Source organism: Mytilus edulis, chromosome 3, assembly GCF_963676685.1.
Source record: "Mytilus edulis chromosome 3, xbMytEdul2.2, whole genome shotgun sequence".
In the NCBI taxonomy this organism is placed as follows: Eukaryota; Metazoa; Mollusca; class Bivalvia; order Mytilida; family Mytilidae; genus Mytilus; species Mytilus edulis.
The window spans coordinates 96247265-96273020 of NC_092346.1; the positions used below are offsets into that span (position 1 = coordinate 96247265).

A 25756-nucleotide genomic window follows, 5' to 3' on the forward strand; every position below is an offset into this window, starting at 1 on the left:
TGTAAAACTATTATGGTTCTATATCTAGAATCTATTGTTAGATTCAAAATATTAAAAAAAACCAAGGAGTTCAATTTTTGATGAAATCAAACAAAGTTTTATTATGAAACCTTATATGTGGACCAATTTGATAATGGGGCCCACAATTCTATAATCTGTATACACTGTTATTTTCCACATTTCAAAGAAACCAGTATATTCATTTTTTTTTTAAATCAAACAAAATTTTATTTTTCACCCTGATTTAGACCAACTTAAAACAAGCCCAAAATCAAAGTTCTAAATATATGGTTAGATTAAGCATATCAAAGAACCCAAAGAATCCATTTTTTGTTGAAATCAAGCAATTTTGGACCCTTTGGACTTAAGTGTGGACCAATTTAAAAACTAGTTAATTTCCAAATATATATATATAAAAAATACAAATTACATATTGTCATCTATAACAGACACAAATCTAAACCATCTAGCTCTAAACTGACATAATTATAGAAAACTATGACTATACATTACATATATTATCAAAAGCTTAAACAACCAAAACATTAAGATATACTGGTAGTATAAATCTATATTTAACTGTTATATATAGATCTACAAAATCACATTACAAGTGTGGATTAATTTAACGTTTACAAAAAACAATAACTCCACCTTCACAACCATCATACAATGAAATAAAATTATATATAAACAAAACAACTACATGTAGTAAATAAAAATACATACTAGACATAACAAATAAAACTATTGAAAAAAATAATATGAATAAATGATATATAAAAAAGTCTTTATATGTACATGTACAACTTTGGTGTATCGGTTAGCATCAAGGTAAAATAAAAGCGCTTGTGGCCAGAATGGGGTAGATATTTCTTAATAAGTGTTCTAATAACATTTTTTGGCAATATTGTGAGTTGTTTCCCTTTGTTCTCAACACAATCATGCTCAGACTTGCGTCTTTGATATCTAAAGTGTAAAATTGTATTTACAATGAGAGAGCATTACATGTAATCATATTAACATCATAAATAATTAGAAAAAAAGTATTCCAGGACAATATCTACAAATATATTCCATATTTTATAATGTGAGAATTTAACCCTCTCGTTTTTTTATTATTTTACATAACTCATATGTATATGCTTCATGTATATAAAAATAAAACTATTTTCTAAATGATAAATCTTTCAATAAACAGGAAGTTAGATTACAAACATCTGGGAATAAAAGTCTTTAGAATTGTTTTAACTTTGACAAAGATTACAGCGTGGGAATGGAATGGAACTGTAGGGTTTTCTAAAATTTGTTCATTCGGGAGACTTTCGAGCGTGGCATGTTGTTTGATGAACTCTAATATTACTATATAACGTTTCTGCTGAAAGTTTTGGTAATCAAAACATTCTATATGTCAATATGAACCAAAAATAATATAAACAATATTAGCATCCAAATGTTTTCCTTAGAATGGTGGAGCTCTGAGTAAATCGATCAAAACTGTCACACAACAAATATAAAAAATGTCAAATAAACATTGAAAAACCAATCGTTGCTACCAGAATTTTTACATGTACCTTTTATGATAATAGTCTTACCTGTTAGAAGGTTTTAAAGCTCTTGTCCCAGTAGAAACCCAAATATGTTCATTTTCTCAATGTCAGATATTTTATAAGTTCTACAGGGAAGAATTATTTTGAGTGAATTCACATAGTATGGTGCTTACTGGGCCAGCCTTTATGATGAGTTGGATAACATTCAATCTGTAATCTTTAATTTTTTATTTTCTGCCAAATTCTGGTACCCACATGCAAATATTCATCATTTCTCATGGAAAGCCAAGTTATAAGTCTGTAAGCAGTACATTTCTATGGCAGTTCACTTCATACATGAGGACAATGCAAAACTTCACCACTGAGGGGGAAGAATTCTTATACTACATGCATAACGTTTTATAATAGTTGAATTTTAACCCAAAATAATTGAAATCAAATATTTGCCAACAGCTGCATACTTATTCTATAGTGGTATTTTTCATCACTGTTCGACAACTATAAGACTGAGATTTACATTGTGAACCTACATTGACTTGTCAATTACAATCTATCAGGATGTATGTTTGTTCACATAAACAATATATACATAAATATGTGAACTATAAATATTATATACAACACATTGGCAGATTTTCTATACATAACGAATTAATTATAAAATTATGTTGCATTATGGGATTGCACTATTTTTGATTGGTCAAGTCATCACTTTGACAAGTTGTGACATTAGTTTAGCATAACATAGTTTTAATTTCTGAAAAATACCAAGAAACCTAAAATCACATATTGTTTAGTAGTCATTATAGAATTTATGTTATTTTCAGATAAAACTGACATGATTGTAAATATTGCCTGGGTAAAAAAATAAATAACCAAAACACCACAATTAACTAAAAAATATTAAACATGAACATGAATAAAGAAATCCCACGATTCTTGACAATGGTGTCCACATTAAACAAGGCCATGAATTAAGAAGTCCCACAATTATCTCCTTATTATGTAATTAAACACGGACATGAATTAAGAAGTCCCATGATTCCCTCCACATTAAGTCTGTAATCTGCTGAGGTGTTAAATCAGTACCTCCATAAGTGAAAACTGATAATTTATAAAAACTATAAATAGTGCATAAAATAATGCCTACTGTCACATATTTAACTGTTGATGGCAGTACAGGAAATCTGCAAAGAAAAAAAAAGAAAGTAAATAAATATATAGTTTTATGAATACATCCACCATGACTAGAATTGAATATCTTTATAAATTAAACTAATTCTTATATTGTTGTTTTTAAGTTATATCATTGTTTATTTCTTTTCTATTTGAGAAAATATTTCAATCTCATTATAAGATTGATTAATTGATTGGTGTTTCAAGCTTCTAAAAATTAAAGATTAAAGTTCTACCAATGTTTTAGCTTTTTATGTCATAAAGGTGTAATACCACCAAATCATGGTACGTCACATCCTATTGTATACGAAAATAGGTCAACAAAAATATTCCCTTGAATTAGACAGTTGTAGGTAATTAATCCTACATTTTATTGCAGTAAAAGATTTCTGTGTCATAAACATATGTCTTGGGTACTTCAAAGCACCATTATTTTTTTATTTGGGATTTCTATAGAATATTTTGTAATCTAGAGGTTACATGATGACTAAACCTTGTACACAGATACAATAAGAGGAGAAATTTGATTGGTTAACTTCCAGTGATGGTTATTTTCTTATATGCAATGAAATGTTATGTGAATTTTTTTCTATAGTACTGGACAGGATAAAACTTTACTCATGCCAAGTATTTCTTTATTTGAACACTTCTACAGATTTTTTGGAAAAGTGCAAATTTAACAAAGACTAATAGGGGGAAATCAATGGTGGTATTACTCCTAAAGATCACTAAGGGGAGATAACTATATAAATATGTAGACTAATCTATGTGAAACAATATATAAATGATCTTATAATGCTGTTGCTGCTAAGATCATAAAGATCACTAAGGGGAGATAACTATACACCTATGTAAACTAACCTATGTGAAACAACATATAAATGATCGATTAATGCTGTTGCTGCTAAGATCATAAAGATCACTAAGGGGAGATAACTATACACCTATGTAAACTAACCTATGTGAAACAACATATACATGATCTTATAATGCTGTTGCTGCTAAGATCATAAAGATCACTAAGGGGAGATAACTATGTAAACTAACCTATGTGAAACAACATATAAATGATCTTATAATGCTGTTGCTGCTAAGATCATAAAGATTACTAAGGGGAGATAACTATACAACTATGTAAACTAACCTATGTGAAACAACATATAAATGATCGATTAATGATCATAAAGATCACTAAGGGGAGATAACTATACAACTATGTAAACTAACCTATGTGAAACAACATATAAATGATCGATTAATGATCATAAAGATCACTAAGGGGAGATAACTATACAACTATGTAAACTAACCTATGTGAAAAAACATATAAATGATCGATTAATGCTGTTGCTGCTAAGATCATTATTATTACTAAGGGGAGGTAACTATATAACTATGTAAACTAACCTATGTGAAACAACATATAAATGATCGAGTAATGCTGTTACTGCTAAGATCATAAAGATCACTAAGGGGAGATAACTATGTAAACTAATCTATGTGAAACAACATATAAATGATCGATTAATGCTGTTGCTGCTAAGATCTTAAAGATCACTAAGGGGAGACAACTATATAACTATGTAAACTAACCTATGTGAAACAACATATAAATGATCTTATAATGCTGTTGCTGCTAAGATCATAAAGATTACTAAGGGGAGATAACTATGTAAACTAACCTATGTGAAACAACATATAAATGATCGAGTAATGCTGTTGCTGCTAAAATCTTAAAGATCACTAAGGGGAGATACCTATATAAATATGTAAACTAACCTATGTGAAACAACATATAAATGATCTTATAATGCTGTTGCTGCTAAGATCATAAAGATTACTAAGGGGAGATAACTATGTAAACTAAACTATGTGAAACAACATCTAAATGATCTATTAATGCTGTTGCTGCTAAGATCTTAAAGATCACTAAGGGGAGATAACTATATAACTATGTAAACTAACCTATGTGAAACAACATATAAATGATCGATTAATGCTGTTGCTGCTTAGATCATAAAGATTACTAAGGGGAGGTAACTATATAACTATGTAAACTCACCTATGTGAAACAACATATAAGTGATCTATTAATGCTGTTGCTGCTAAGATCTTAAAGATCACACAGGGGAGATAGCTATGTAAAAACAATGTACTGTCAGTCAGAAAGAAAGGAAGATAATGCAGGAAATATCCACCAATCAGAAGTTCTGCTATGAATACAAAATGATTCCATTCACCTGAAACAAAGTACATCAATCACCAGATTTTTTTTTATATCAGATTCTTAATGTGTAAAATGTAAAGTTTTCTTGTCAAAATTATTCATTTATTGAATATACATTATTGTACTTGTTTTATTTGTATGGCTTTGTTGTCTGCATACTACATAATATAATATAGTTTAACCAACATTAACAGAACAATACTTTACAATTAAAGCCTATTTACGAGGTTGATACAAGGATGTATTGACCTGAAAGATGCATATCGACTATTGTCAGTACACATGAAATATAGATCCAATTCTTCAAAATGGTTGTTATGATTGTGTCACAAACTACTGAGGTTGTTCGATTTCTCTTATTTTTTTTTTTTATTTTTTTTTTAGATATTTCATTAAAAATAAGTATGTAATATCACTTTTCTATCTGCTGTTTTCAGTCTACCTATATAAGCACAGCTGATAATGTGACTCTTGCTGAACAAATCAAATTAGTTATTTGGATGGTGGCACTCACACCACATCTTCCTATATCTAGTTAGATAATAAAAATTAATTATATTTCAGTATATCTTCTTGTGTTTTCTCAGTGCTGAGGACATAGTGTGAAATTGATATAATGTGATATTAAGGATTACAAATGTGTTGACTTTTTTGATAACAACATAGAGATGTCAGCATATATTCAGGAAACTGCAGTGGTACATACTATGTTTTTATACCACAAATGGAACATCAACAATGTTATCATACCAATTGTTACTTAGTTGCAGTTTTAGCTAAAGAGGTTCACAGAGGGAAAATAATGATGTGTATCCGTCAATAATACCTTTTTAATCTAAAATCACACGATTTTCACATCAAATACTAAATTAGTGTCTTAAAGTGTTAGTACAAATTTTTGCATACACATTAGAATTATTTACACAGCAAATTAAAAAATCCTTCACATATGCATAACATATATATATAAACCACATTTTGATTGTTTAACAAATATCTGGTACTGGAAAAAACATTAATTTAGAGGTAATTCATATTAAATGTGTAATTCAGGTTTCAGACAAGGTATATAATGTGACATTCCCTGCTTATTGTTTATATCATCTTCCCCTTCGGCTCAGAGAATATAAGCAATAAATTTCACATTATACAGTATGCCCAGAGAGTTTGTAATCGCGAACTTTTATCACCGATTTCCGAGTGTAGCGGTGTGACACCGCGAATCACGGATTCTACTCCCAATTTCCTCCAAAGATTCTCTCCCAACACCGCGTGGCTGTTAATTGGTTTATTGCCCATCGGATGAACTGAAAATTAATGACGCGTGACAACATAATCGGATTAGCCAGATTTATTACCTTTGTACATTTAATCGATCTTGATTGCACCTGTGTGCTTTAAAATACGTTATTTAAATGTCCATTCATTGTCAGATAAAAGTGTGACATTTTTATTTAAAATAAGATAATTATTCTTGTATGTATATGCCCATGTCATTGTCATATTAAATAAAACGTAAAAACGTATAAAAATACGAATAAAACACTTATTTAGTATTTTCATTATAGTCCGATCAGGTCATAATTTTGTTTTTTCAACAAAGTTTCAACAAAGATGATTTTACCACAATTAGAACCTTTTATGACCTACTCAGTGAATATCCGGTTTATTAATAGTTCAATATTATATAATTAATATCAACTGGCTTAAAACAAAATGATGTTTTTACGGTAATTTGTCCAATCTAAATCAAACCCTAGAGTTAATTTATCGGACCAACAAGTGAACTCTGTTACTTTCAATTTATTTTGAAATGTAAAATATTATGTTTCACTACCTCGGTAGATTACCGACTTGAAATATTTGAATTTAAAAAAGAAACTGTAAAGTGACAAATAGTTTCGTATGCAATGTGGCAGCCCTATATTACTAAATACTGAGATAATTCCCCGCCCAGACACAACACAATCATCACAACCTTATTTAATTATATGAAGAAATAAAATCATGTGTTTTTTATCTGTTATGATCTGTTATTGATCTTTTATTATTTAAAATAAAATTGGATTGGCGCAATCCGTATTTTACTGCTCGTTAAAAGTCCTCGGCGAAATATAAAAAGAAGTATTTCAACAATTTATACTATAGAATATTAAAATGAAATTATATCGTACAAGAAAGAAATATGTAAAAAAAATGTGGATCGGATTTTTACGATCGACACATTTTCACAGAGGATCTCTACCAACGCCCATCAGGAACTGAACGACATGCATCCTGTTTTCATCTACCATTAATGTATAGTGTTGACTAATAAATAATGTCCAGGTTTATGTCCTCTGTTGACTGAGAAACGTATAAATAAAAGGCTGATGTTCGTTTATTCAGAAAAGGAATAAAATTTAGAATCCGGTTAATCAATTGTAAAAGGACCTTCTAGAGCCTCAATCTTAACGCACACAAATGTCAATCATTACATGAATTTTCCCACGGTTATCCAGAAAGGTCACCTGAGTTTACTGTTACATGATACTATTTCCCGCCAAATAAAAATCTCGTGGACAAAATTGATGTCACTATTTTTAGCATTCAATATTGTGAGCGAAGTCAAGTTCAAGTTCAATCACGCACTGTTGATCACTGAGATGCGTGTCGTCTTCCCACGGCAATTAATTGTTTTAAAAATATTTAAAGATAACTGTTCTAAATACAACACAAAGGTTTACATTCATTGTGCGTAAATGAATATTATGCAACGACGAGTTGATGCAGCTATAGAAGTATTCCTGTTGTAGCCGAAATGTATTATATCCTAAAGTAATGCTAATCGTGAAGAGAAAATGCCGTAGACTTATTAAGCATAACGAATGGTGAATAGTATTTTCTTTTTTACTTGCATATACACATTTTATACCTTCAGCGTTAGTTTCCGTTTATTTTCACGCAAGTATGTCTCTTTTCGTAAGTTATATCAATTACCGATAAATAAAAAACGAGGTCATAATCAAGTATAGATTTTTTTTATAAAACTTTAATGCAATTGAAAGCATTAACAACAACGTTTTGGATTTTAAAACTTTTATTTTGTAATCGTAAAATGGAAATGGCGTAGAATTATTAGCATAACAGATAAGGAATAATATTTTCTTTTTTACTTGTAGTATAAAAAACTTTGAGACGTGTAATTTTTCTTTAAACTGCCCTCATTTATTCAGCGTTAGTCTCCGTTTATTGGTGCACAATTATATCTCTTTTAGTGAATTAAATATTTATTTACTGATAAAAAAACGGAAGTCAAAATCAAATATAGTTGTTTAAAAACTTGATTAAAATGTACAGAGTAATTGAAAGAATTAACAACAACGTTTTGCTTTTTATTTTAATCTTTCATTTGTTTCAAGCAATCAGATATAACCTGATAATCAATAGACAGGAAATACAATTGTTTAATTACATTAGAAATCTCACATACCTTGACTGTCGCGTGCCGGCATAGATCAGACAGATTAGGGCAATTAATTACCTGGTGTCACACCGCGTCACACCAGACTGGGAGAGATGTCGCTAATACAATAAACAAAAGGTAGCGGATTTACGCGGAAGTCGGAGGGAATACTCCCAAATTTCTCCGAGAATTTTGGGAGGGATGTCGGAGTTTCCTGGTGTTACACCAGGAAAAATATCGGAGTATGGAGTTTGGGATTACAAACTCCTTGGGCGTACTGTATAACCTGTCTGAGACCAGAATAAAATATTTCATTTAAATTTTTTTAAAGAGAATATTTAACTAATGATCATACAGGAATTAAATGAATAGTGCAATTCAAATCTTTGAAATAGAAAAAACAAGTGAGACATTTCATTTCAGAGTTTATTTGGGTTATATGAAGAAAAATATTCTTAAATAACTGATTGAAAAAGCAAAACTGTACTGTTAGTGTATTTTGGTAATATTTTAGGATACAGATTTGAGGGATATATACTTCTTTCAACAGATCAAGATTTTCAATATCTACAATATGTATATGTACCTGTTGTGAGATCAAACCAGCCTCTTCGTCGTCTCAGTAAATAAAATACTAACAATGCTGAGTAACCGAAAACAGAAAGTGTCCCTAGGTACCAGATAACTGGGTTACCCAGCAAATGTATCTGTGCCTGAGAATGTAAATATATGACAAACACCAATGATAAAAGAATCTAAAGAGAAATTGTGTTTATTTTCTAACAAATTTAAAAAGAGGTTATGTGTTATCAATTCAGGGATCGGATCGTCCAATAAGCTACATAAACATCCATTCTAGCAATTTATCAATACTAAAGACTTGCATAAATATTATTAAGGCTCATCCGAAAAGTCACATTTTTATCCATAAACAGCCATTCTACATTGGCTAGAGGTATAGGGGGAGGGTTGAGATATCAAAAACATGTTTAACCCCACTGCATTTTTACGCTTGTCCCAAGTCAGGAGCCTCTGCCCTTTGTTAGTCTTGTATGATTTTTAATTTTAGTTTCTTGTGTATAATTCAGAGTTTATTATGATGTCCATTATCACTTAACTAGTATACATATTTGTTAAGGGGCAGGCTGAAGGACTCCTCTGGGTGAAGGAGTTTCTCGCTGCATTGAAGACCCATTGGTGGCCTTCAGCTATTGTCTGCTCTATGGTTGGGTTGTTGTCTCTTTGACACATTCCCCATTTCCATTCTCAATTTTATTCTATTGGTTAGTACTATAGACTTACATTACTATTAGGGCTCATCCAATAAGCCACATTTTTATCCATAAATGGCCATTCTATTGGTTCAGTGCTGTATTTATGTTCCATTTCTTCAGCTTTTCCCATCAACATCTTCAGCTGAAGTTCTGTAAACTTGGTCCAGAATGATAGATGTGTGGGTTCAAGAGGAATCATTTCACTTTGTGCTATCTCTCGAGCCTGTTGGTCCTTTTCAACACCTAATAAATAAAGGAACAATGTTTTAGTGTAGAGAAAGCAGTAAGAGACACATATTATAAAATCAAGAGAGAACATAAAATCACAGAGGAAATTATTGCAGACCAAGCTTTCTGAATAACTGTGGATTCATTTTTTTTTTCGTTAGTTCCAATTTTTGTGAAATATATAGAAAACTTGCATGTTAGTGGATATTTGATTTTGTGGTTTTGCGTAAGTCTGCATACAAGCCTATAGAAAATTTGTTATTTGTTGAACATTTACTTTTGTGGTTCACTTGTTCCCAAAAAGAAGATAAGATAAGTTAAGATATGTTTTATTACAAATTAAGGGCCCATAAGGGAGTAATAATGAATCCACAGTAACAGATTTCCTAAAAATCATTCTTACTTTTTGTAAATCTATGCTCTTCCACATTCCACACTGTAGCTTCCTGATTGATGATTCTATCTGTTGATATTTCCAGCTGATGAAATCCCCATTCAGGTAGTTGCTTACCAGTACTCTAAAAAGAAAAGAAATTATAGTAACGCTACCAACTATTTTTTATTTAGATAACAAGTAAACCCTAATTTTAAACAGACATAAGGATATAGGGATCCAAAGGACTATCTGAATAAAGCAAATCATAAGAAACATGGTAGTCAGATGAACAAGAGATTGACTTGTACAAACTAATAATAATCAAATTACAGACTCAAAATACAACACAGAAACTACACAGTTCTAGTAAGGATTTTAAGGTTTCATCATACCATATAGGTAAGAGAAACTTTTGTATGAACATAAATTACCTTTATTTAATGCAAGTGTAATTTTACCATTAATTTTTATGAAATGCTAGTATGTACCAATCTGCCTACGTTTTATGTATAACTAACTTTACCTTAAGTGCCTGTGAAGTGTTAACATGGACCAGTCTAATATGACTTTTAATTGTCTGCCATTTATGGCCATCAGTATCACGGTTTATTACTTCCTGAAAATAATAATGATATGCATTATCTGACTGTAATGTTTCTGACAATTGAAGTAAATTGTACAAATCTGCTTTATTCTTGTGGCCAGTATGATTAATTGTAAAATTTTCTTTATAACAAATTTTAATTCAACAGCCAAAAAGACACAAAGCTTTTTGTAAGGTTTTTATTACCAGTTAGATGTGACCATATTTCTTTGCCCCAGTCACTCTTTGAAACATTATTCAATATCCACATGAAATATAATGTCACAAAGATTACCATAAAATGTTTGTTTTCAGTATAAAAGTTCTGAATACTAATATTTTCTAATATAAACATATTTACATTTAAATAACTTATCCATTTCCCTACATGAATCAACAAAGTTATTTACAAAAAACGATTTGAGAGATTCTGACAAAATTTTTATATAATTCAAAATATGAACTTACCACTCTCCATAAATTCTGTGCAGGCATTGTAACATTGTAATCTATGTAACAAGTTACTTCCTGGTTCTGTGGTGTAATAGGGGCTGCCACGTCATGGCTAAAAATAGAAACATTGTAATCTATGTAACAATTTACTTCAGGGAACTGTAGTTATAGAGCTGCCACAGCAAGGCTAACAAAAAAACATTGATATCTATGCAACAAATTGATTTTTAGTTTTGATGGAATGCCACATCTAGGCCTAAAAAGTAACACTGTTATCTATGTAATAAGCTTATGAATTGTTGCTAGTGTGTGATAGGAACTCTCCACATCTAGATAACTAGAGGTTTAAGGTGCCTGTGTTGCTCACCTGCATAGTCAACAATGGCCTTAATTTTATTACAAGTTAACTGAAGATTTTGGCTATTATGGATTACTTGTGGATCTTGTCTTGCTGATCACTTGTGCTATATTTAAAGTTTCTATCTAGCAATTACGATTTTCAAGATAAAAGGCAAAAATTAAAAAAGAATATCTGTTAAAGGCAATAACTCCTGTAGTTTTGATGTAAATGAACAATAGGTAGAGCTCATCATTCTAAATATTTTTGCCCCGTCAGATTTTCTCTATTGATAGAAGCTTTCAAAAAAATAGGCAACACTTGCATTTTACCCCTAAGTTCTATTTTTAGCCATGTCAGCCATCTTTGTTTGCCGGTAGGTTCATTAGACACTAAATACCCCAATGATTATTGTGGCCAAGATTGGTTAAAGTAAGCCCAGTATTTTCAGAGAAGAAGATTTTTATGAATGTTTACAGATGACAACAGACAACCATGTTTTTTTCTTCAGAAAACTTATACACAAATTTAACTGCCAACAACATGTTACTTTTGCTCAAACCACTATACCCACAATTAACAGTATTTTTTACAGTATCATCAAGATTTTACAAAAAAAATACATTTAAAGTCATTTTTAAGGGTCATAACTCAAGAACTGTAAATGAAGAAGAACAAAAGACAGCTAGCAATGTTTATAGCTGACATGAAGAGTTATCTTGTTCATTTATTAAAAGACGTTTCTCAGTCCATATTGCTTAATTTCTTTTAACAAATTGCCAGATTAAATGACATAAAGTTGTGTAACTGACCTATTGAGAGCTCTGCTAGTTATACCATGAACCAATTGTATCAGGTCTCCATGTTCTATAGGCTTTGGGGGGTCATCCACCACCATGGAATCACTGAAATACAATATTTTCTCTGTGAACTGACTATACTATTTTACTATTTTAGAGATGGACAAAATGTATTAAAAAAAAAATTTCATGATTGTCTACTAGATAACATCTGAAGATCGGTAAAGTTATCATAAACATTCTATAATCATCAGATAATATCTGTACACTTGTTATATAATAGGTTTTCTGAGTTCATTTTAAACAGACATGACATGATAAAGAAATGATTTATATAATGTTATATAAAATAGCTCTGAAGAACTGCTTAGAAGAGTCTGATTGGCTACATATTTCTGAACAACAGCTTAGAAGTGTCTGTTTGGCATGCTGTAAAACATTTTTTTCAACTCTGCAATTTCAGTTTAAAGTGCCTCTACCATATCAGGTTAGGACAAGGATTGTTTGAAGATATTTACCTGAGAAGTATCCAGTACTATATGACATGGAATTTTTATTATCTAGTTTGAATGAAGCAGTTAGTAAATAATCTCCACACTATACAATAAGTTTACCTGTCTGGATGTTTAACTATCCACCAGTTATTGATGTCTTTAAATACATAACATGTGACCTGTTGTTGGTGACTACTTCCACGTCCATCTGAGTAACGTAAAGGATAAACGTGGGCGTGGGAATGTAACCAGCATGGCTTTCCTCCTGTATGGTAGGTGGGACGTAAGGTGATCTGAGATCCAAAGGATACATGTAATGGCTGTCCTTTTGTTAAAGCTGCTAATCCACCCTGACAATAAAACAAATATATATATATTGTCAAACCTGTACATAATAGAAAAGAAACATTTATTGTCCATATTATAAAGGTCTTTATAACAAGTTTCAGACATATTTACAATGTCTTTAATCAGTAGTGAACTGATGGTAATATATATTGGGGACATTGGTGATATTCTGTATAAAAGACATATGCTAAATTTATGCCTTCTTCAGAGAAAGAAACTGGGACCTAGTTGCAATATTTACATTGAGAAATTCTGTGTACCATGTGTACGGTCATACAAGCTGGATGGCAATAATACAAAATAATGACATTCTCTGTTACCTGTTTTAACATGTGTTCTATGACATTCATTATAATGATAAAAGTTGCTTACTATATCAATCACAAAGTTTGTTCAAAAGGACCAGTATGACTGGTCCAATGCTTTAAATTATTTCAGTATTGGTTATTTACCTCAATTTGAAGGATTTTGATTATATAAATATAAATATGTAGAGATAAATGGAAATCTAGGCCTGGTACATACATCTTATATTTTTTTCTCTCTCTTTTTTTTTTAATTTAATATAATTTTGTTGATTTGTAATTCAGAAGCCATATAATTTGGATAAGGTTTTCTTTCTCATTAGTAACTTTAATCATATAACTAATTTCAATAGTCTTAATCAAATGCATATTACATACTGTATAATCAGAAACTTTGGTGTTCAAAAATCATTGCAAGACTGAAAATGTGATATTTTACTTTTGGAAAACCATACAATTGCCATTATTCTTTCAGAGTAACAATAAACATCAGATAATGTAATTGTTTATGTTTCTGAGCTTTATAAAGCAAAATTTTATGTATTAGCAACATAAAAATTTATTTTAATATTTTAGAAAATGACATCTGTTAACCATACAACATACCTCTAAACTAGCTTGAAATGCACTGGTCATTATATAATCTTAAGTCCATACAACATAACTCTAAACTAGCTTGAAAGGCACTGGTCATTATATAATCTTACGTCCATACAACATACCTCGAAACTAGCTTGAAAGGCACTGGTCATTTTATAATCTTAAGTCCATACAACATCCCTCTAAACTAGCTTGAAAGGCACTGGTCATTATATAATCTTACGTCCATACAACATACCTCTAAACTAGCTTGAAATGCACTGGTCATTATATAATCTTAAGTCCATACAACATACCTCTAAACTAGCTTGAAAGGCACTGGTCATTATATAATCTTAAGTCCATACAACATACCTCTAAACTAGCTTGAAATGCACTGGTCATTATATAATCTTAAGTCCATACAACATACCTCGAAACTAGCTTGAAAGGCACTGGTCATTATATAATCTTAAGTCCATACAACATACCTCTAAACTAGCTTGAAATGCACTGGTCATTATATTGTCATGAGGTCCAGCTTTGATCAAGATACTCAAATGAATATAAAACATGAGAATATAGAAAGTAACAGGAACTCCAATCAGGAAGGTCAGTCTAGCAATAAGGTGCTTTATCAAATTAAACTGAAATATAAAAATATTCTTAGTTTGAACAAAAATGCATACATAGTATTCATGTTATAAAGTAAGATTTGTTTAAGTTCATCCTTAAAAAACATCACAGAAACTCTGACGATCAATAGGTTGAATAGCACTCATTTTTTCAAACTCTGTAAATATGTCTACATTAAAGCTGATGTTGGTTTTTTTACAGTGTAAGATTTATTATTTTTGATTTTGTATTCCTTCACTTAGTATGTATTCATGATGGTGAAATATTCAAAACTTAAAATCATATTCAATTTTATATTATAAAGAAACTTGTGAAACTCTGAAGTAAATTTTACATTACACTATTTTAAACATCCAAACTATCCTAAGATTTGTAATTGTACTGCAACCATGCATATATATTTGTGTATATTAAATAAAATCTTCTGAAATCAGGGAACAAGTATTCCATGATCTCAGATGACACTTACATCAGATCTATAATTATCTGCCAACATAAACCAGAAATCTTTGGCAGACAATAATAATACTACAATCGCTGTGAAAACTCCTACATACTTCACACTGAAAATAGAGAACAATTATATCAAAATAAATAATTGAAAACAAAACAAAATGAAAGTGTTGCCGACTGACAGAAGTGATCATCACATTTCATGTTGGCACAATTTTCCAAAACTTGTGTTTCCTTAAATTTTTTAAAATACACACTATTGACCTAACACAATTTAAAGCTTGGCAAAGTGTATACACACTTGGCTACAATCTTTGTGGAAATATATTAATTTCATTTGAGCTCTGCGGGAGCGGAAGGGAGAGGCACTTCAATACTTAATTGATAGGAAGTGGCACTGGGGTTCTGTTACCCCACACTTTACATATAATTTAGGTTTTAAAAATGTATACCTTTCCATATATTCCATAGGTAAAAATTTAACCTTTTCCCATTTTGTTTGGGTTTCATGTGGTGTGTAACTCAAAAGTAGAATACATGTACTTAAGTTCCAAAAGTGAGAAAATTGGTTAATAAAAACACAACCAGGAACACCAAGAAAGATGAACAACGAAGAAGTTATGGGAACCTAATTGACATTATCATATATTTGTGATAGTTTTCCTGACCAATTCACACATTTTCAAGCTTGTGACCTATTCCAGAAGCACCTCCTATCACCTTGTATATAGGAAGCGTCCTCGGAGCATTTGAGTTCTAGAGATGATTTTTTTTTCTCTCACTAAGTGGCGCCTACCTTTTAATGTTATTTCACTGTATAATCCTGGCCTTCACATTATTGTTTTCTTCTTTTTCAGGAAAGAGGTAAAACAATTCCACATACCATTTAGTGTTTACCAGACGTCTTTCACATAAACCGTGGATATATATTTCATTTGTCATATCCATATAAACCCTGCCCTCATTTTAGTGTGTATAAGTTATGGACAGAACCAACTTGTGTAGCAGGAATTCTGGTATTCACCGGTGTATGAATCTCATAGAAATGTACTGGTTTGTTGCACTTAACTTTCATAAGCGTTTGAAATATATTTTGAGTGTAAAGGTGTGCAGAACTTACCTTAGTGTGCAGGTAAATGAAATCCCTGTCAAAAACAACCAGAAAAACCAAGGCACTGAAAATTCTCTGAAAAAAATGAGGTATAAAAAGTTCATAATTCCTTTATTAACTATATAATATAAAGCATGATACCTACAAGCAGATAATTTTTGAAAATATACAGTGCGATTAAAAAAGCACAAATGTACAGTCTAAGTAAGAAAGTCATCCTATTGTCTGTGGTCTACTTCAACAAGATTTCATTTTAAACAAGTAAAAATGACAAAGAAGTGGGAAATTTAAAATAAAACTGTATCTCTATAAATTTTACTTTACACTACTTATCTAAGAAAATAGCACACAGTATATTAAAACAATTGTTAGATTTGACCTCTACATTGACATTGATCTTACCACTTTACCATAGCACACAGTATATTAAAACAATTGATTGATTTGACCTCTACAATGACATTGATCTTATCACCTTACCTGTGTGTTAAACTCCTGAACTTGAGAAAACTGTAAATTGTTAGACACATGAAAAATAACAACATTCCTTCCATCAACATGAATCTGGACTGAACTAATAATGCATTGTCTGGAATTAGAATAGAATATTAATATATATTACACACACAAACTAGCAAATTATTTATCATATAAGCTGACTTCCAATCAATTGATAATAATTACATAACATGTATGTTCCCTTTAAATACGTTATTTGTTATTTGGATTAGCTAACAGCAATCCTCGTCATTCTGAAACAAACCTTTGTTTCAAAATGAAATGTATCATTCATGATGATATGAGCTTGCACAATAAAGTACACAGATAAATAAAAGAAAATCTTGATAGAAATTGTGTTTCATGATCCTAGCAAAAAAAAAATATTTTTAAGTATTAAATGTTTCTTTTAGAAATTTTAAAGGGTTGTAAAAGCCTTGATCATGCATACATTTTTAGAATGATGTGCTTCCATGCTTCATACAAAATGTACTTCGGTCAACACTTTTACACCCAAATAAATTTACAATACAAAGTATAACATATGACAAATTGACATTCTCTACTACCTAGTAAAAAAAAGAAATAACTCTTACCTAATAAAACAAACATTCCTGCTAGCAATGCAGACCATCGGGACATTTTTAGTTCCACACAGATCTGGTATATTAAAGGTACCACTAAACTACCCATCACAGCTGGTGGTAATCTCAGCTGGTAAACAGGAAACTGAGGGGAAAACTCTGAAATAAATCAATGGTTCAAATAAACTTGAACAAACAAAAATTTAAAATGTTCATTAATTACTTCACCTATTAAAGTATTTGTCTAATTGTCTGTTTGTAGAATTTTTACTCTCAGGTTGGGCGTTTTATGTTTCCACATATTTGGGGATTTACATTTTATAACTTTGGGCACTGCTTTTGATTACATTGCACACATTTATTTTACAGGTAAACTCAGGCTCATATTGAACTCTATAAAACAAAATATAAAGGGATCATGAAAAAAATCCTGTTTAACTTCATTGCGAATATTTCAGAGTGAATTGTGTTTCAATAAATAGTGAATGCTTTAAAATTAGTGAATAACTTGTTAGTTTGTAAAGTTGTTACAGCACAAACATGGAGATTCCTTGGTCTGAAACAAATTGGGGAAATAATTCATAAGTATATGATGGATTTACTTTCCGTATTGATAGAAAACTGAAGTCAGAGGATATTTCTCGGCGATGCACTGTTAAGGATTGCAAAGCCATAATAAAAACTGGCAAACATTCTCAGTGGAAACTGTGAACATAAACATGGTTGTAGATTATTAAATCATGATGTGACAATCCAGTTTATAGTACAATGTATACACAATAACACTTACCTGCACCAATTCTGTCAAAGTTTATGTCACCTTCAAAACCACTATAACCACCTAGAAGATATATAACACTTTTCATTTCTTTACTTTTAAGACTATTTTATTGAAATGAATGTGGGAGGGTAGGAAAGGATTCCCCCACCCCCTTCCAACAATACCATGGTTGCCTATAATTCCTTACATTCACTGTATTTGAACTTCAAAGGATAGTTGTCTCATAGGCAATCATACAACATCTCCTTATTTATATATACTTACTTTAAGTAATTTTGCATTCAACTAAATAAGGAACAGTACAAATGGTCCAAAACTCATAAAAATAAATCTGTCCATTTTAAAGGAATAGCTCTAAATTAAAATTAAGTAAATTTGCAATTTTTAAAACTATTATGTATCAAATAAAAATCCTTTCTAAACACGGATAAATCCCAGGTCTTCAAGTACTGGGGATATCTATAAATTTATTGCATTAAATTACATGTAACACATTTAGATATTTAAAATAGCTACAAAAAAATATGTTTTACCTCTTTTGGTTAAGACTAGTTTGCATTATTACAAATGATAAATGTTTCTGTTCGTAAATTCTTTGTTTTTGTACTTGATATAAAATTTAAAACTACTGTCTACTAAATTTTTTATTTGGTTTTAATGGAATATATGACAAACAAACAAATGAAGGTATTTTTTTTTAAGATTGCATGCAAAAATCTGAAACATTGTACATAGCAGTGGAATGGTGTACACAGAAGTTAGATGCTATTTATACAAACCTGCTAATGCGAGGAGCATTTTTCCTAAAGGAGGATGTGAATCAAAGAAGAAAATTCTCTGTAGGTATAATGAAGCATATTTTGCAAAGTGTAACTCATCAAATCTGAAATAAAATAAAATTAAACAGATTATATATTTTATTGTATAACCATGAAGCTGTATTTTAAGAAAGTTTTCAAACGAAAATCTCTATCAATTCATGAAAAGTGACTGTTTAACAATTATCTTATACTATTGAAATGTGTCATTGGAAAACCATTTTAATAAAGGATAGTAAATGTGGAACCATGAATGATTACTCATTTAGAACAATTAGAAGAACCCCTGGTTTTGGTGTAGTTTATGTTGCTCAGTCTTAGGTATTGTATGTAGTGGTTGTGGACTGTTGTTTGCCTTTAAGTTGGGTATCATTTTTAGCCTTTGGTATTGACAAATGTTTGTAAGACTTAAGATTTTTAATTATCTCATTTTGTGCTTTCTTTTATTCCTATTTATAACAGTTAATAATGAAATCACAAGCTCTAACATAAATAGCACTTAACCGAGCCAGATTCTCTATATGTCTGTCCCAAAGTCAGGCGCCTGTAATTCAGTGGTTGATTGTTTGCTGCATAGATGTTTTTTTGTTAATTGTTTTGTACATTAATCAGGCATTTAGTTTTCTTGATTGAATTGTTTTACATTTGTCATTTTCCTATTGTTTCTATGCTTCAAGAACAAAGGTAATTTTTCAGCTGTAGAACTCTCCATCAAAACTATTATAAATATCAGGGCAGTATATGAAATGCTAATTATAATACACTTTAACAAAGACATCTAACAAAATCACTTTGTAAGTCTATAAGATGCCTCACACAATACAAAAAAAAGAGTCCTTTTACAGGAGAAGTTAGTACAGATCTATATAGATATACAGTGTAAGGTTAGAGGCTTTAGGACTGTACAGATTATCTTTAATTCCACACAAACCTATAATGACATGATACCTACACTACAGCTCTGGGAAATCCTAGTCTCCAAAGCTTAGTGGCTACTGATAAAATAACCAACAGATACTACAGCTCTAGGAAATCCTAGTCTCTAAAGCCTAGTGGCTACTGATAAAATAACCATTATAAAGGCATTATTGATACCTACACTACAGCTCTAGGAAATCCTAGTCTCCAAAGCCTGGTGGCTACTGATAAAATAACCAACAGATACCGACACTACAGCTCTAGGAAATCCTAGTCTCCAAAGCCTAGTGGCTACTGATAAAATAACCAACATTGATACCTACACTACAGCTCTAGGAAATCCTAGTCTCCAAAGCCTGGTGGCTACTGATAAAATAACCAACAGATACTACAGCTCTAGGAAATCCTAGTCTCCAAAGCCTGGTGGCTACTGATAAAATAACCATTATAAAGGCATTATTGATACCTACACTACAGCTCTAGGAAATCCTAGTCTCCAAAGCCTGGTGGCTACTGATAAAATAACCAACAGATACTACAGCTCTAGGAAATCCTAGTCTCTAAAGCCTGGTGGCTACTGATAAAATAACCAACATTGATACCTACACTACAGCTCTAGGAAATCCTAGTCTCCAAAGCCTGGTGGCTACTAATAAAATAACCAACAGATACCTACACTACAGCTCTAGGAAATCCTAGTCTCCAAAGCCTGGTGGCTACTGATTAAATAACCATTATAAAGGCATTATTGATACCTACACTACAGCTCTAGGAAATCCTAGTCTCCAAAGCCTAGTGGCTACTGATAAAATAACCATTATAAAGGCATTATTGATACCTACACTACAGCTCTAGGAAATCCTAGTCTCCAAAGCCTAGTGGCTACTGATAAAATAACCAACATTGATACCGACACTACAGCTCTAGGAAATCCTAGTCTCCAAAGCCTAGTGGCTACTGATAAAATAACCAACAATGATACCTACACTTCAGCTCTAGGAAACCCTGGTCTCCAAAGCCTATTGGCTACTGATAAAATAACCAACATTGATACCGACACTACAGCTCTAGGAAATCCTAGTCTTCAAAGCCTGGTGGCTACTGATAAAATAACCAACAGATACCTACACTACAGCTCTAGGAAATCCTAGTCTCCAAAGCCTAGGGGCTACTAATAAAATAACCAACAGATACCTACACTACAGCTCTAGGAAATCCTAGTCTCCAAAGCCTAGTGGCTACTGATAAAATAACCAACAGATACCTACACTACAGCTCTAGGAAATCCTAGTCTCCAAAGCCTAGTGGCTACTGATAAAATAACCAACAGATACCTACACTACAGCTCTAGGAAATCCTAGTCTCCAAAGCCTAGTGGCTACTGATAAAATAACCAACAGATACCTACACTACAGCTCTAGGAAATCCTAGTCTCCAAAGCCTAGTGGCTACTGATAAAATAACCAACAATGATACCTACACTTCAGCTCTAGGAAACCCTAGTCTCCAAAGCCTATTGGCTACTGATAAAATAACCAACAATGATACCTACACTTCAGCTCTAGGAAAACCTGGTCTCCAAAGCCTATTGGCTACTGATAAAATAACCAACATTGATACCTACACTACAGCTCTAGGAAACCCTGGTCTCCAAAGCCTATTGGCTACTGATAAAATAACCAACATTGATACCGACACTACAGCTCTAGGAAATCCTAGTCTTCAAAGCCTGGTGGCTACTGATAAAATAACCAACAGATACCTACACTACAGCTCTAGGAAATCCTAGTCTCCAAAGCCTAGGGGCTACTGATAAAATAACCAACAGATACCTACACTACAGCTCTAGGAAATCCTAGTCTCCAAAGCCTAGTGGCTACTGATAAAATAACCAACAGATACCTACACTACAGCTCTAGGAAATCCTAGTCTCCAAAGCCTAGTGGCTACTGATAAAATAACCAACAGATACCTACACTACAGCTCTAGGAAATCCTAGTCTCCAAAGCCTAGTGGCTACTGATAAAATAACCAACAATAACTGAACAACATCCACTTCAAACTGTATGGAGAAAGGTCGTGACCTTTGAGATGATTCTTCTCTTCTACCTTCATCTAAACTACTTGGTCTTGGTGAACCATCACCCTTTAAAATATAATTATAAAATGTTTAATGTATAAACTAACCTTTATGTTGTCATGATTTTTCTGACTCCAAAATTATTGAAATTTCATGTATAAGTTCCAACTTCCATGTAAATTTGGTTTAAATGTTTTAAAATATAATATAAAAATTTATTTTATACATGTACATACCCCTATGAAATGAAATGATTGGCAGCCATCATGAAATTTGCTTTAAATCATGTAAACTTTTGTTCCTGTTCATTCTTAACTTTTTTTATATATAAAAACAAATATTTCACTTTTAATGAAATAAAATCTCACTTATTATTATATACACATGCTTACCTTTCAGTATTGATTGTTTATTAGGGTCATTATCGTTTTACTTAATTGATGTAAACATTTTAATCACAAGAAATGTGTTTATATGACTACATGTATAAGCCAAAAAGGAAAAGTTTTTTTTAACTACTCCTACATGTAACTACATTGTACAACCTTAGAGTTTTATTTCTATTCAAATCACCCAAATGTTTATTATTTTATCTGATTAAATCTGATCTGTGTATACATGTACATGTATCTATGTTTAGTATATCTGTGATGTTGGATTATTGTATCACAAATCAATTGACCATATTTTCCCAGTATTTACCACCGGCCTGGTTAATACTGATATTAAAGCTTTTTTGTCAACTTTGCACTAATGTTTAATATAAATAAGAAAATGTAGTATGGGTGCCAATTAGACAGATCACAATTTATGAAAAGTTAAAAATTATAGGTCAAAGTGCAGCCTTCAACACAGAGCTTTGGTTCACACCAAACTGCAAATTATAAAGGTCCCCAAAAATGAGCCTTCTTTTACCCAAAATGAAATATTAAGTACCTCTAATCTTTGTGGTGTAGGTAAAGATCTGTCTAATGTAGATTCTGTTAATGAAGTTCTGTCTAATGCAGCATCTGATTCTGGTTTGTGCTGGTTTGCTATTGAACCTTCTACTGTTGTTTGTTCTTCCATCATTTATCTGATACTTTGCCCTTAAACATTATAAGATGAATTAGGAAATTACATATTTATATGCATGTATCTTTATATTATATGAAGTATTATAGTAAAAAAATTTGTAAGGGTTCCGCAGAACCCAATGTCTTGCCTACTTTTGATGTTAATCGCAGGCTCAACAAGAATGAGAAAAAAAAATAATTAAAATATTCCTCTCTATACTATCTTTTGATTGTAAGAAGCTTCTGCTCAAGTTTGATAAAAATCCAGGATAGTTTATGAATCTAATAAATGTTTTAATAAAATGTTTCACTGTGATTATTTTTTTTCATAGGTTTCTGACACAAAATACATGTAAATGTGGTCATAAATCATACAATTCTTTTGCGCAATTGAAGATTTTCAAAAATTTCAAAATTTGAAAAATTTGAGAAAAATATGAATCCCTTAAAAAATTGGGAAAAAAATCCCCCCCCCCCCCCCCCCACGTTTTTGAAACCCACCTTGGAGCAATAACCCCAACTCCCAATCCCAGCCTTTCCTTTGTAGTATGGAACCTTGTTGTACAATTTCAGAGAGATCCATACACTTAAACACAAGTTAATGACTGGAAACTAGAACAATGCTTGTTTTTGGCCCTTAATTCCCAAACTGTTGGCCCCATAACCCATAAAATGAATCCTTACGTTCAACTTGTTGTATTAAACATTGTGGTTTAATCTCAGAGCAATCAAAGTACTTATACCAGTGTATACACAAGTAATTATCCTGAAACTAGAAAAATGCTTGTTTTCGGCCCCATATTCCTAAACGGTTTGGACCATCATCCCCAAAATCAATCGCAACCATTCTTTTGTGGTATTGAACCTTCTTCAAAAATATCATAGAGATCCATTCACTTAAACTTAAGTTATTGTCCGGACACCAATGTGTCTTCTGACGACGCACACAATGACATACCATTATACGATCAAAATTTACTTCTGGATACTATCTTATGATAATATACAAGCTTCTGCCCAAGTTTGGTAGAAATCCAGGATAGTTGAAGAAAGTTATTAAAATTTTAAAAACTTTCCCCACAGAGTGAATGTCATGTTTCCTGGCAGAAAAACTAAGTTTATCTGTAAGTAAAATATGGAAAAACAAGATTTTTTTTTACAAAATTAACTTCTTGATACTATCTTACATTGTCTTATGATCATAAACAAGCTTCTGTCCATGTTTGGTAGAAATCCAGAATAGTTTAAGAAAGCTATCAAAATTTCAAAAACATAAACCACAGAGTGAATATTTGTGGACGCTGCCGATGACAGAATGTAGGATCACTATGTCTCGCTTTTTCAACAAAAGTAAAAGGCTCAACAAAAAAATACTTTGTGATATATACAACATTCTTCAGGCATTACATGTATTACAAACAGAAATAAATTTGACATGTTTATATAATTATCTTTTGATGAAATCAAGTGCACAAAAAAATCATCGTCCCCTTAATATAAAGATGCAATTAGATTATGACTGAGCCTTGATTCAATATGTGATGAGCTCTCTCCATCCACTATTACTGTTTGTGTCCAATGTGATAGGAAGCTAGCAATCCACCTATTGACCTTTCCTCTGACGCCGTAGTGTTCAGGTTTATGAACGAGTAGACTGCGACTAACATTGTCGAAAGCTTAAGAAGAAACCCATAAAAAGTATGTCTGTGCTCATATTTTAAGTGATGTCGGCCATAAATTCAATTAGTTGGGTTTCACAAGATCAGAGCAAAAGCCATGTTGTAATTTGGTGGTAATCCATGGTTTAGGCAGCAAGCATTTGATTTTCTGGGGGGGGGGGGGGGGGGGGGGGGGGCTATGGTTTTTTTTGGAAAAAAAAGTTTGTTTCCAGTTTTTGGAGAAAAAAATAATTTGTTTTTGATTCTGAGGAAAAAAAATTGTGTGTTTCACCCTCAGCTGCCACTATATGTAACGCTAAAATTGAAAGAAAAAAATTGTTTTCGACTTGTCGCGAAAAAAAAAAATTGTTTTTCGCCTGTACAGAAAAAAAAACCATAGCCCCCCCCCCCCCCGAAAATCAAATGGTTGCTGCCTTATGATATAGCTTGTGATTATGTGCTCTATGAGTTTGCAGCATATACAAGTCAAAGATATTGGTTGGTAGTTCTCTGTTCTATATCTCTCTCCTTTTTTGAAGACTGGGCTAACATTGGCATTCCTCATCCCCTGTTTCGATTGATGTTTGAAAGATCAGTGTGAGTATGGGGGCCTTTGGTTGTTTGGGTGGAGTTTCTAGTCCTGGAATGAAGGACTGATATATTGTTCAAAGACAGGTAACAGAGCCATAACTTAAAGAATCCGAAAATACTGGTGAAATCCAATTACCTGTTTACCTGTTTACTTACCTTTTATTTCTATATTTTAAAAGAAAAACAAAACAAAAAAACACAACCGGAAACTTGAAACACTTCTTAAAATGAAACGGTATCTGGATACGGATATCAAATTATCCGGAAAATACCTTAATTTATTTACTAATCGCAGATATTTGGCTGTTTATTTATTATGTCTGTACCTTGTATTTTTTTGTTCAAATAACATAGAAAATACGTTCATTGTATTCAATACGAAGGGATCGAATTTGAAT

The 25756-nt window shown here is 31.7% G+C and overlaps 1 protein-coding gene across 4 annotated transcripts; it reads right to left on the reverse strand.

Annotated features, from left to right (window-relative positions):
- Positions 1-556: 556 nt before the first annotated feature.
- LOC139517856 (protein O-mannosyl-transferase 1-like) lies at positions 557-25587 on the reverse strand. 4 transcript variants are annotated; one of them, XM_071309324.1, is made up of 19 exons: positions 25515-25587; positions 22991-23142; positions 21951-22120; positions 19018-19121; positions 18248-18298; positions 17470-17616; positions 16856-16964; positions 16385-16450; positions 15281-15374; positions 14667-14822; positions 13064-13293; positions 12462-12554; positions 11328-11424; positions 10800-10892; positions 10304-10418; positions 9701-9915; positions 8985-9111; positions 4789-4966; positions 557-2737 (listed from the first exon to the last, which is right to left on the reverse strand). In XM_071309324.1, exons 2-19 carry the CDS (start codon positions 23123-23125, stop codon positions 2560-2562), a joined length of 2358 nt encoding a protein of 785 aa, XP_071165425.1. In that variant the 5' UTR covers positions 23126-23142; positions 25515-25587; the 3' UTR covers positions 557-2559. The 4 variants fall into 4 exon arrangements, with proteins under 4 accessions (XP_071165425.1, XP_071165426.1, XP_071165427.1 ...); XM_071309325.1 differs by lacking the exons at positions 21951-22120; positions 22991-23142; positions 25515-25587 and adding an exon at positions 20226-20308; XM_071309326.1 differs by lacking the exons at positions 21951-22120; positions 22991-23142; positions 25515-25587 and adding an exon at positions 20156-20213.
- Between the last annotated feature and the right edge of the window lie 169 nt (positions 25588-25756).

What these genes read in the sequence shown, in the direction of transcription:
- LOC139517856 (XM_071309324.1), bottom strand. Translation starts at nt 23,125, where the DNA reads ATGATGGAAGAACAAACAACAGTAGAAGGTTCAATAGCAAACCAGCAC. An exon ending in CTACACCACAAAGATTAGAG is followed by an intron (nt 22,121 to 22,990) that starts GTACTTAATATT and finishes TATATTTTAAAG; the next exon opens with GGTGATGGTTCACCAAGACC. An exon ending in CTGGTTTGATCTCACAACAG is followed by an intron (nt 4,967 to 8,984) that starts GTACATATACAT and finishes ACTTTGTTTCAG; the next exon opens with GTGAATGGAATCATTTTGTA.